Source organism: Corvus moneduloides, chromosome 7, assembly GCF_009650955.1.
Source record: "Corvus moneduloides isolate bCorMon1 chromosome 7, bCorMon1.pri, whole genome shotgun sequence".
Taxonomy (NCBI): domain Eukaryota; kingdom Metazoa; phylum Chordata; class Aves; order Passeriformes; family Corvidae; genus Corvus; species Corvus moneduloides.
The window spans coordinates 1-11,764 of NC_045482.1; the positions used below are offsets into that span (position 1 = coordinate 1).

The 11,764-nt window shown below is 53.7% G+C and overlaps 1 protein-coding gene and 1 long non-coding RNA gene across 10 annotated transcripts; one reads left to right on the forward strand and one right to left on the reverse strand.

Moving 5' to 3' along the window:
* Window positions 1-123: 123 nt before the first annotated feature.
* LOC116446601 lies at window positions 124-8,579 on the reverse strand. Of its 8 annotated transcripts, none has more exons than XR_004241284.1 (8): window positions 8,296-8,579; window positions 6,878-7,002; window positions 6,286-6,481; window positions 5,905-6,136; window positions 5,682-5,785; window positions 3,748-4,947; window positions 3,313-3,656; window positions 124-1,320 (listed from the first exon to the last, which is right to left on the reverse strand). It is a non-coding gene; the product is annotated as an uncharacterized LOC116446601 (long non-coding RNA). The 8 variants fall into 8 exon arrangements; XR_004241286.1 differs by lacking the exon at window positions 3,313-3,656 and adding an exon at window positions 5,428-5,536; XR_004241280.1 differs by lacking the exon at window positions 3,313-3,656 and having other exon boundaries at window positions 3,748-3,943; window positions 4,544-4,947; window positions 8,296-8,572.
* Window positions 1,318-3,087, forward strand: LOC116446600 (ribosomal biogenesis protein LAS1L-like). 2 transcript variants are annotated; one of them, XR_004241278.1, is made up of 3 exons: window positions 1,318-2,153; window positions 2,251-2,562; window positions 2,867-3,087. XR_004241278.1 is itself a non-coding variant. In XM_032114720.1 (2 exons), exons 1-2 carry the CDS (start codon window positions 2,130-2,132, stop codon window positions 2,536-2,538), a joined length of 312 nt encoding a protein of 103 aa, XP_031970611.1. In that variant the 5' UTR covers window positions 1,318-2,129; the 3' UTR covers window positions 2,539-3,087. The 2 variants fall into 2 exon arrangements, 1 of the variants encoding a protein (XP_031970611.1); XM_032114720.1 differs by having other exon boundaries at window positions 2,251-3,087.
* Window positions 8,580-11,764: the final 3,185 nt, after the last annotated feature.

Sequence of the window (11,764 nt, forward strand, 5' to 3'; positions counted from 1 at the left end):
CTCTTTGCTCACAGAGCCACAACTGTGGTGGGATTTCTACCCCGGGTACCAACCTAGTGACCACACCGTGGGACAGTCATTTCTTGGTTTTCTCCTGGGAATAGCTACAGCACTTCTGTGTTGCAAGGCAAACTTGAGCCTCCTTTAATGAAACTGGACCTGTGAAATGAGGTACACAAAGCCAAAGGCCAGCTGAACCTGTGATCTCTGAATGGGTCTTCACATTCTTCCCAGGAAGATGAACGGGAATCACTCTTTTGCCAGGGAAGCTGCATCAGCTGGGAATTTGCTTTAGAAAATGTGCTTTCTGCTCCTCTCAGAGCCAAAATTCCTACACATTTCTTCTAAGTCCTTCTTAGATAAGGACCATGTTTAACTAAGTGACAGTGAAGCAAAATGACAATCCAGGAATAAATTTTCCTGTACACATTATCCTTCATCCACGTGGGTGGTTTCTCTCTGGCACACAGGGGTGAGGAAGGAACCCAAATGCATCACTGTACATAAAGTCACACGTGCTGAGGGGTGAACAAATCTCAGAGATACTGGAAACCTCCTCTGAAGACCCAATTCAGGGAAAGCCTGAGCTGCTTTGTGTTTCTGGGGGTGAAGAAGTTCAGGATCTTCCACAGATGCTCCGAGGCAGTAGGATTGTGCCTGAATCTCGCTCTGGAAATGCCAGTGGCTCAGCTGAGAGCTGTGGCGATGATTTACATTGCATTGAGAAGGGCCACAGTCCTGCAAGGGTCTTTCATCAGGAGCAAAGAGCGGCCTGGAGTGTGGGGAATGCTGGATCTGTACCACGGAGTGCTCATCCTTCACCTCAATGTGGAGCTACCCCCAAAGCTGCCATGTATCCCTTTTTCTATTGCCCCTGGTGTGGATCTTTTGGAGCAGCTGTTCCATGTGGCTTTTTATGGTGGTCCTGTGGGAAGCAGCCGTTCGCCTGCTGTGATATCCTCACAACTACTATGAACTCCTCATTCCTTTTGGTTTGATTTGGGGTTTTTTATCTGTTTGTTTGATTGGTTTGTGTGGGTTTGTTTGTTTGGGTTTTTGTCTTTTTTGGTTGGAGTTTTTTGTTTGCTTTTTTATAAATGTCTGGTGAAGCTGGCACAGCCAAACTCAAGAAAATGTAAACCAGGTTCGACTTTCCAGAAATTCCTTTGGACTGGGTTTAGCTGCATCCCCCAGGCTCAGGATTATCAAGATATTTGCAGGTTTTGCTCTGCGCCATCAGCCTGCTCAGATTCTGCTCGGTGTTTCACAAATGGAGAAGACAATGGATGCTGTGCCAAGCTTCCTTTCAAACAGCCAAACCTGGGTCAGCATGACAGAAAAGAAGAAGAAGAAAAAAAGAAAATATTCATCAGTTAGAACAGAGCCAGTGTCCCACCATCTGCCCCTGCACTCTTACTAATTTTGTCTATTTCGAGACAAGCCTGGGTCTAAAGCTTCCCTCTCTCAGTTCCTGGTGCTATTTGCTACCTTGCAGCTTTGATTTCTGCTGATCTAAGTCACTGCTGTCCATGTGGGCTTGAGAATGTTCAGCCTGGAGAACAGAAGGCCCTGGAGAGGCTTTGCTGTGGCCATGCAGGACTTGAAGGGTCCCATAGGAAAGATGGGGACAGTGTTCAATAGGGCCAGTGGCAAGAGGAGAAGGGGGATGGCTTTTAACTGCAGGAGGTTGATTTAGGTTGGCTCTAAGGAAGCTGCTTTTTCACACAGAGTGCTGAGGCACTGGCCCAGGCTGTGCACAGAGGATGTGGATGCCCCATCCCTGCGAACATCCAAGGCCACGTGGGAACAGGACTCTGAGCAACGTGCTCTGGTAGAAGATTGCTCAAGTTGGAACAAGATGATCTTTAGCGTCCCTTCCAAGCCAGACCACTCAGGGAGTCCATCATTCTATGATCCCCGTTGTCCACTCCACGGTGACCCTGGACTCCTGTCAATTGTGATGTCACGGTCTGCATTCACACCGGAGCTCCCAGCATCCAGCAAAGAGGACAACACAACCATTCGCCCTTGTGCCTACGCACCCGTCACCCTGCTTGGCCCCTGCTCCGCTACTCCCAAGAGTTCCCAAAGGTCTCTTGTGCCTGGATTTTGCCGTTCATCCCTGCCAGATGCTCACATTCATCCCGAGGAAGGTAAGGTGCCATTCCATGGAAATGGACACCACCTAAGTGCCTCTGTGGGGATGCTGTGGGACACGGATCCCACTCCGAGGTTTTGCTACATCTGCAGGTTTCCAGAGACGAAGAGAAAGAGATGCAGGTGGATATAAAGACTGATACAGAGGAGGAGATGGAAGTGGATGGAGGAGAGACTGGAGAGGAAGAGATGGAGGTGGACGTGAAGGAAGAGATGGAGGAAGAGATGGAGGTGGATGCGAAGGAGGAGATGGAGGAAGAGATGGAGGTTGATGTGAAGGAAGAGATGGAGGAAGAGATGGAGGTGGAAATGGAAGACTACAGTGAGGACATGGATATGGATGGAAAAGACGAGGAGGAGGAGGACATGGTCCTGGGATGAAGAGGGACTCCAGCGGTAGGACAGGTAGGTGCTCCCCACAGGCAGAGTGGGTGCCCTGCTGCCAGGCTGGGGCTGGGCTGGGTGCCCCGCTGAGGGACACGGTGCCCCGTGGGCTGGATTCTGGCAGCACAAGCACCATCCCCAGCCTGTCCTGCACTTGCTTTGGCTCACACAAGCCCCATGCCAGTGCCTGGGGCCTGACCCCCAGCCCCAGCCAGGCTCAGCGCTGGCAGCAGAGTCCCGCTCTGCCAGTGTGTCCCAGCCTGGGGCACATGGAACAGCCCTCTGTGCCTGACTGCAATGACTGTGTCACTTGCTTTTCTTCCAGGACTGACGGAGATCCAGGGCAGAGATGGCACCCTTCTGTAGATACGTTTTAGCGTTTCTTTTTGTCTTCTGTAAATACGTTTAAGATAGTTTTGATAGATATGTTCTTGTAAATACGTTCTATAGATCGTTGTTGTTACAAAGGTTCTTACAATGTAAATATGTTCTGCAGCTCGTTTTTGTTGCTGCTCTTATATAAATAAAGGACCTTTGTTTTTCATACCTCAGTTCTCTTGGCATTTTCTTTGGGCACAGGCCTCCATGGACCAAGACTTCCTTTGGAAACCCCCTCTGTCACCAGACTCTGGTACAAGCATAACACGAATTGATCCTCGTAGTTAAAGGCGTGACATTAATTGGCACAAATTTGTCCCTTGGACTTTCTAGCACAGTAAATGTCAGTGCTCATAATCCCCAATTCCTAATGAAAGCTTTCAGTCTCCTCACCTGCCACGGCACCGCAGGGATCCAGGGCAGGAGCGGGATAACTCCGGGATAAGGGGAATCTGCTCCCACTCCAGGGCTGTGCCAGTGAAGGAGGGGAATTTTTTAGTGCCTTCATTGCACACAAAAACCAAACCCAGCACCACCGAGCTGGACTTTTCGTGAGCTGCAACACAAAGCGGCCCCTGGCCTTTGGGGGAACACAACCTCCCCGAGTCACGGAGCCAGGGGATGACACTTGGGAATGATCCTTGCTGCCTGCAGGCAAATCAGATGAGGGAGCCACAGGAGCTCTGGCGTTTCCTGCTCTTCCTGCAACGCCATCGGTCCAGACCAGGAGACCTTTCCTGGAACACATCTTCCCTGTAAAGGGAGCTGCACCAAAGCTCAAGCCCTCATTTAGAGACCCTTGGAAAAGCAAAGGTGAGAGGGGATTACCTGGAGCCCCAGGGGACCGAGGCGAAGGCGATGAAGAAGCACACAGCAAAGTGCTTCCACTGCTTCTCACTCCAGCAAGGGGAACATCCCTGGAATTTCATGTCCAGCGTCTCTCCCAAGCCCCACCGGTGAACCCACACGTACTCCAGGACTGATCTCCTTCAAACTTCCAGCAGCACAGACTCACCGGGAGGAACTGCAATCCAAGGACACACATCAGCAACCGTCTTCCCGCTTGCCGCTCTCTCCACATTTTCCCTTTCCAGTGGGATGCAGGTGCCACCCCCCAGAGGCAGGAGAACTGCCTTGCAATCCGCTACAAAACCTGCCTGGAAAGCCCAGGATGCCCGCAGCCAGCAGCCGTTTCTCCTGGAGCGCCTGCTGACAGGCATTTGAAGCCTGCTGTGCCTCACAGCTGCTTTTCTGCCAAGGGCATTCCCATCTTTTCTTTTTTAGCCCAAATAAAGCTTTGCAAAGCTGACTTTTGTGAGAAGTGCTTCATATTTGGATTATTCTTAACTTGGAGTTTCCCTCGGCACCAAAATCAGGGGGTAAACCCAACATGGCCTCAAAGGGCCATAAGATCCCAGATATGCAATCCCCAGTTCCCTCAGGATTGGTTCATTAAAGCTTTTCAGGGGTAATTTGGCAAACTTCAGGGTTTGCTGATTTCACCATCAAAGCCACATGAAACCTGTGCAAAAGGAACTTAACTAAAGCTGGCTAAAAGTGGTCCCTGCTGATGACTCATTAAAACACCCCCTTAAAAAGGAGCCAGGATTGATTCCACACTCACAAACCCCCCTTGCCACGATCGGCGCTCTCTGCCCGCCAAGGACACGGCACCGGGCAGGGACATTTCTCCCACTCCCCGGCAGAGACCTCCTCCTGCCACATCCAGGGAACCGCAGCCGCTCAGGGAACACCAACTTTGTCTTGGGCTGGGAACAGGACAGGGACAAGGAACACTTTGAAGTCATTCCCACCTCGGTGCTGTCCAGACCTGGCAGAAAGCGCTTCCCACACCTCTCCTGGAATTCTCTTCCCCGGCCCTTCCAGCTTCGGAAGGCTTCCGGGGGAGCCTCAACTTTCGGTGCAGCTCAGAAGCTGCACGCGCCTAAAGCATCCCCACGGGAACACGAAGCTTCCCTCGGGCATTTCGTTTCTTTATCCCAAATATTCTCCCCACTCAGCCACAATCTAGAAAGAACAAAAGGGAAAAGAAAGAAGACCAATTAATTCTGACGTAAGGAGTCTTGACTATCCCGACACACTGCCACGTGAAAAAACATTCCTGCCCCTCTAACAAATCCCTCTGATACTGGCTCCATTCAGGATCAATTATTTAAACGCTGTATTAAGGAGCGTAAGGACACAACGCTTGGAATTCTCAAAAACGGCTCAACTCTCGGCTACTCCAAGCACTTTCCCACCCGGGAAGCTGAGCTGTCCCAGATTTAAACGCCACGGTTGATCCAAATCCGACAGAAATCTGATCTTGTTTGGCTACTGAGCTTTCCCAAAAGCTGTGCAGTCAAGCCTGGAAATCCTCACTGAAGCTTTGCCATGTCACATTGGGATTTACCCTTGGGAAAACCCCACTCTGAGCACTTGGGTTTCAAAAGGTTGCACCCGATGTTACAGACACAGAATTCCTGTGGGGTTTGGCATTTCCTGCACCTCCAAACACGTGAAAAGAATGAAGTGCAGAGTCCCAAGGCTCCATTATTGCCGTTCTCCTCACATCCCTCTCCTCAGCTGCACGTGGCTTTGTGCCTCCTCTGAAGGGCTGGAAAGGAATTTGGGAACCCCCCCTCAGCTCCTTCGGTTTTCAGCCTTTTCTCTGAGGCGGCCCAAAAGGCAAACAGGAAAAAAAACCCCCAGAAGTGCACAAAATCCCAGCCCCTCCCAAGATGCAGCTCCTCACACCAAACCTTGGGAGAATCCCTGGTGCTTCCAACACCGCTGCAATCCCACCTGGAGCTGAGCCTACAGGGTGCTCTGCCTAATCCACATGCAAGCCTGGATAGCCCAAAGCCTGCGAGAAAAGAGGAGGCAAAGTGAAGGGGAGAGGGGAAAAAACGGAGTTTTGGGTTTTCCCCGTGTTTGCAACAGGATTGAAGGGCAGGATGGAGAGGTTTTGTGGAAAAGAAGTACCAAAGGCTGCTTCATTGCCAGCAATTAATTAGCGCTGCTCAGGTTGAATCCAAGAGGACAAATGCACCAGGATCAAACAGGAGCGGCCGACAGGATGGGTTATGACACAGATCTGTGAAGCTGGAGCCTTCTTTCTTCTCCCGGGCTCTCCCAGAAATTCTCCATGGCCGGACGTGCTCCCGCTCTCCCCGCTGGGGAGGATGGACTTGGATAGCCCGGCTGACTGGTGAGCCTGAAACAAGAAAGTGATGCAGTGATCCAAGTGTTTTTCCAAGGAAATGACATATTCTCTGGACCTGGGATAACCCATATCCCATGGCCTTCTCCAGGAAGGGTCCCAGCTGGATATGGTCTCCCAGAAAGGATTCCATAGGGGCTCACCTTTTGCCTGGAGCTCGGCTGAAGTCCTCAGCAATGCCAGGGAATGTGGCCATTGGAGGCTTTGGGCAGGATTTGGCTCATTTGCCTTTTTAGGCTTTGTTTCCTTCTCTCAGCCTTCCCACTGGATTGTGGTCTCCGAGGAATACGTAAAATCCCATTGGATTCCTGCTCTTTTGGACATTTTTTGGTACCGTTCCTGTACAAAACGAGGCCCCCTGTTCGATGCTTTTCCCCACCGTTCCCCGGCAGTTTTATCTGCCACTGCATTCCCTGCGTTGCTTGGGCTCTTCCCAGGTCTCTGAGCTCCTTCACAAGGCAGGAGATCGATTTGGCCCAGGAACGAAACCCTCCCGAGGAATTGTCTGATGCCATCTCCACATTTGACAGCTGATCCTTGTGCTCAAAGGATCCCTCTTTCTTCCCTCCAGCCAATTCCAAGGCTCATGCCCCCAGCTGGGATCAGTCCCCAGTCTGATCCCTGCACTCTTCCCTGCCAGGATCCTGCTCAGGAATCCATGGGCTACGAATGTAAGAATTAATTCTTCCCACCCCTGCCCACTTCTAATTCCAAAGGATTTGGTGTCTGCCTTACCCGGCTGGAGCCTGCTTCCAACTCTGTTCTTGCTGCTTCTGCTGCTTTCCATTTCCCAGGAATTCCACCGACGGAGCGACAGCGTTTTCCACCTCCTCCAGGATTCCCTCTGTTGCGTTTGGGTGCTGGAAGGATATCAAAACTTTATTCCTAGTGCTGGGCTCTGCATATGGCCGAGAAAATCCCGGCCTCCACACAGACCCAGATTCCAAACTTTTTGATACATTTTAGAAAACCGAGAAATTCACCTTCCCTGCTCCTTCTTAAGGGCATCCTTCTCTTCCCTTACCCGGCGGGCTCTCTCCCACTGGGGGTGGGTTTTCCCCTTCCCGTGCTAATTAGTCCCTACTTCTAGGAGGTTTAGGTACCTTTCTTCCCTGCGAGGGATTTCTTAACACAGCTACCGAGGCTTTGGGAGTCTTCTTTTTCTCCTACTTTCTGCGAAAACACCCTGTGATCCACAAATGCCACAATCCAGACGCCCAACTTCAACAAGACATCCTTTTTACCTAAAAACACTCACTCTCAACTCTTAGATCTTTGGAAGTTTTACCCCCGCAAAATTCCTCTATCTTTCCACCACTGAATTCCTCAGTCCTGCTTCCAAGGATTTCTTGAATACCACGGGGCTTTTCTCAACATTTACCCCCACGACCTTCCCTACGTGCCCACTGCTCATCACCTCATTTTTCCCTCAATGTCTTCGTTCTCCACCCCAGAGAGTTTGTCAAGTGTTGCCCCCAAAATGTTCCCCATCTGTCCACTACTCAGTTCCCCATTTTGCCTCCAAAATATTCCTTCTGCCCCCTCCAGATTGCATCCACTTTTACCCCCAACATTTTACTTCCTCTACAATATTGATCAAACCTTTTCCATCCCAAAAATGTGCACTCTCTCCCTTAAACAGCACCTCAGCTTTTCCCTCAAAAACGCCCCAGAGAGAAACTCAGATTCAGCCCCCAAACTCCCATTTTCCTACACAAACAGTTCTTGTGGCCCCTCTCAATTCCCCCAGGCTTTCAGCTAAAGGAAGAACTGGAAGCCTATTCCCTCATCTCCGCCCCTGTTTTGCTTTCCTGCAAAACCTTGCGATCCCACGTTTTCTCCAAGAGATCTGCTGGGAGTACTGCAAGGTTTGCTCTGTCAGAGAGCCTGGGGGGTTTACAGCACTTGTTCCTCTGCATCTTTACCCTTTCATCAGCTTTCCCCTGGAACGGTGTTGTGGGAGAAGCTTGGAATTACCAGAAATAGATCAGGTTCTCATTTTTTCCCCACCAGTTTTTATCTGGTTTGAAATTCCTGGAATTACCCTCAAATGTGCCCTAGAACACTGCTGTGAAAGGATCAATGAGAAGAACAGCCTGAAAGCAGAAAACCACCTCCAGCAGCAGCCAGAATGATCCCATTTCTCTTCTTACCTGGTCCTGCCAGAGCTCCCAACAGCCATTCCCTTTCCGAAACAAGAGCTATGGAAGACATTCCTGCTGTCCGTGAGGGTGAGGTGGCAATTCTGGATGTTCTTTGCGGTGGAACCAGACAACAAACAGAGTGTAAATGATCTTGGTGTGGTCCCTTCCAAGCCAAACCACCCCGTGATTCCATGCGTGGATCAGCACCTGTCCCAGCTCCACTCCAGAAACCTCCTCCCACTAACCCAGAACTTTCCTTTTGCTGCTCAACATCAGGGATTTGCTGCCGAGTGCCCCGGGCAGGGGACGCCTCAGCCTTCCCTGGGACCGCAGCATTCCCTGGGACCGCAGCATTCCCTGCGCTGCCTCAGCACTCCCCCGGCGCTGCTGTTCCACGCCGATCCCGTGGTCCAGCGCCTGTGCGGGCTGCAGTGCCGGGCTCTCCCCACAAGGCGGCAGCACCGGGAGCGAGCAGCCCCGGCCGGTCCCGCTGGCTCGGGGCAGCTGCGCCTTGAACCCGCCCTGAGCCGGCGGGGCCGTGAACACAGCGGGCACAAACCCCACCGGTGCCTTTTATTTCACCCTCAGAGGCACAGGATCGCAGCATTTCCTGGGCTGGAAGGGACCCGCAGGGAGCATCGAGTCCAAATCCTGGCCCTGCACCCCAAGAATCCCACCCTGTGCCCGAGAGCCTTGTCCAGACCCAAACTCTTCCCCCAAGATCCTGAAAACACAGAGGGGCTGGGAGAAGGATGACCATGGAGGATTTTTTAGATAGATCTTCTTGTACGATCGTTACATAATATTATTAGATAGTCCAGGAACCCATCCCTGTGCCTGGACACCCATCCCTGGGCCGGGGCAGCCATCCCTGGGCCGGAATACCGATCCCCCGCGGCTCCCACCGTCCGCTCGGGGCTGTCCCCGTTCCCCGCTCACCTCCGAGCCCGGAGCACCCGCGCCGGTGCCCCCGGCCCGGCCGCGCTGCTCCCCGGGCTCTCCGCCATTGCCGCTCCCGGCGAAGAAGGGCGGAAGTCACCGGGACCGCACCAATGTGGCGATTGCGTCAGTGGCTATTCGACCTTCTCAAGATGGCGGCCGGAAGGACCCCCCTCCGTCTATTTGGCTGCCTGAATGCTCCCGCCTGCCCCAGGCGCCGCTGACCCCACAGTCGGTGTCCGCATAGCGGGAAACGCCTCAGAAAATTGCGTGCAAGCGCTGGGCTGGCGTCGGCGTCGGCGTCGCGTTCAGGCAGCCGAATAGACGCACCTTGGGTGGGGGGGGGGGGGGGGGGGGGGGGGGGGGGGCGCTTCCCTACCGCCATATTGAGAAGGTCAGAAAACGGTGCACACGACCGCCATGTTCAGTGTGGCTGCGACGAAACTTCCGCCCTTCGCCGCCATCTTGGGTGCTGGCAGAAGCCACTTCCGGTCAATCCGCCATCTTTAGTGTGGTACACTTAAGGGCCCCCGCCGCCCCTCACAAGGGCGTCTATTCGGCTGCCTGAATCCGGCCCCGACTCCGACGCCGGCCCCGCGCTTTCCGCGCGATTTTCCGCGGTGCTTCCCGGAGCGAGGACACGGCTGATGGGGTCAGCGGCACCGGAGGCGGGCGACTGCTCCGCGACCGGCGGCAGGCATCGGCAGCGACACCTCTCAAAGGGGCCTAGTGCGTCCGCCATCTTGAGTGTGGCGGAAGTGGCACCAGCCCTCGTCAAGGTCCTGGCAGGTGCTAAAAAAGCGTCACTTACCGCCGTCCCGAGAGCGCCCAACTGCGCCTTCCTTTCCGAGCTGCCCCTTTGAGAGCGGCACGCCGGGGGCTCGATTCCGACCGTGCCCGCCCGGTGCTCCCCGCCCGGGTCGCGCTGCGACCGCGCCTCTGCTGCCCGGCAAAACCGGCCCCGCCGGGCCGCCCCCCGCCCCGTCATTCCTCGCGGTCGCCGCCCCGCACGGCGCCCACTCCTCTTCACCGCTCTGGCCCCGCTCACGCACGGCCGTGTCCCTTGGCGCTCCGAACCGCCCTTCGCCCCTCCCCTCCGCTGACAGACCCAGCCCCGCTCGCTCCCGCTCCTTGCCCTTGCCACGCTCGGCAGCCACCGAGGCCGCCGCCCTCTCGCCTCAGCCGGCACCGGGCGGCAGCAGCGCCGCCCAGCTCAGCCCGGGGGCAGGGACAGCAGAGGGAAAAGCCGGCTCTGGGCGCTCTGCAGCTCCTGCAGCCCGAGCGTCTCGGCTCCTGGGGCCAGGCACTTGCTTCCTTCCTTCCTACAGAAAAACGCCGGCTCGTTATTCTCAAAACTTGCTGATCTCTATTCCCAGCTTCTTATATTCCTGTATGCGACAGAGTAGAGAGAGAGGGCTGGCGCATTTCAAAATGAATTTACATCTAAATCAGTAGCATTTGTCTATAGATGTAAAAACAAAGAACTTGACAGGTTTGGGGATTCCACACTGTCATACACACATCCCTCCCAGTGGATTTTCTGGCAGTTTTGGGCCCCTCTGGGGGAGGACAGCCAGCACTGGCCCCCCTCATTCCCCACTCACCTGCTCCTCCACTGCATCGTGGCTCTCCCAGCGACACTGGGGGGCCCAAATGACATTCAGAGCCCCCGCGTCTCCACTCCTTCCCCCAGCCTTTTTTCCTCACCCCCAAAGAATGCACAAAACGAGACAAACTGCCCGGGACAGCAGCACAGCACTTTAATAAAGCCATTTCCATGCATACATCCCCCAAAAAGGGGCTTGGCTGGAAACACGGGGAAAGTGCAGCAGAGGGATGGGGAAAGAGAGGGATGGGCAGCAGGACAGGGGGCTCCCAAGAGAAGGGTACCGTGAGGGAGAGGGACCGAGCAGCCGATGCAGACAGGGACAGGCAAAAGGACAGCGAGAGGGACAAAGAAATACAGTCACGCTGCAGCACAAAGGAAAAAGGAGAGCAAGAAAGAAGGAAAGAGAAAGATGCGGGCGGCGAGGGAGACAGAACAGGGAGAGGGATTGAGCAGAATTTATTAAATAAAGGTCAGTATGGATTTCTTAAAAGAACACCAGGACATCCCTATCACGGAACTCTGCTGCCTGCTTCAACTTCACAGCTGTCGGGGAACATTTCTCCCCCCTCTCCTCTCTGCGGTGTTTATTAAATCAAGATTGAGTATTTATTTCTTAAAAGAAAAACAAGAGAGAGTGAAGCAGTGAAAGGGAATGGCATGGGGAGCACACAGGACAAGAAAGCAACACAAAAGACACACTGGACAGAGAGAAGAAAAGAGGTGGGAAGTTGGATGGAAGGGTGAAAGAAAATCAGGAACAAACACCAGGACTTTAATTAGAGAGGGTGGCTGACGAACCTGCCAGTAAAGCAGCGGCTCGAACAGAAGCTGCTGCTGTCACGGCTCGGCCGGGCACTCACTAATTAACATCTGTCTCCGGGCAGGGCCATGAACCCCCTGCTGAAACAGGAGGGGAAAGCTCTGGAACCA

Bases quoted from the DNA above. Each gene is read 5' to 3' on its own strand.
- LOC116446600 (XM_032114720.1), top strand. From the start codon at position 2,130: ATGCTCACATTCATCCCGAGGAAG. The intron at 2,154-2,250 runs GTAAGGTGCCAT...CTACATCTGCAG, and splicing joins TCACATTCATCCCGAGGAAG to GTTTCCAGAGACGAAGAGAA.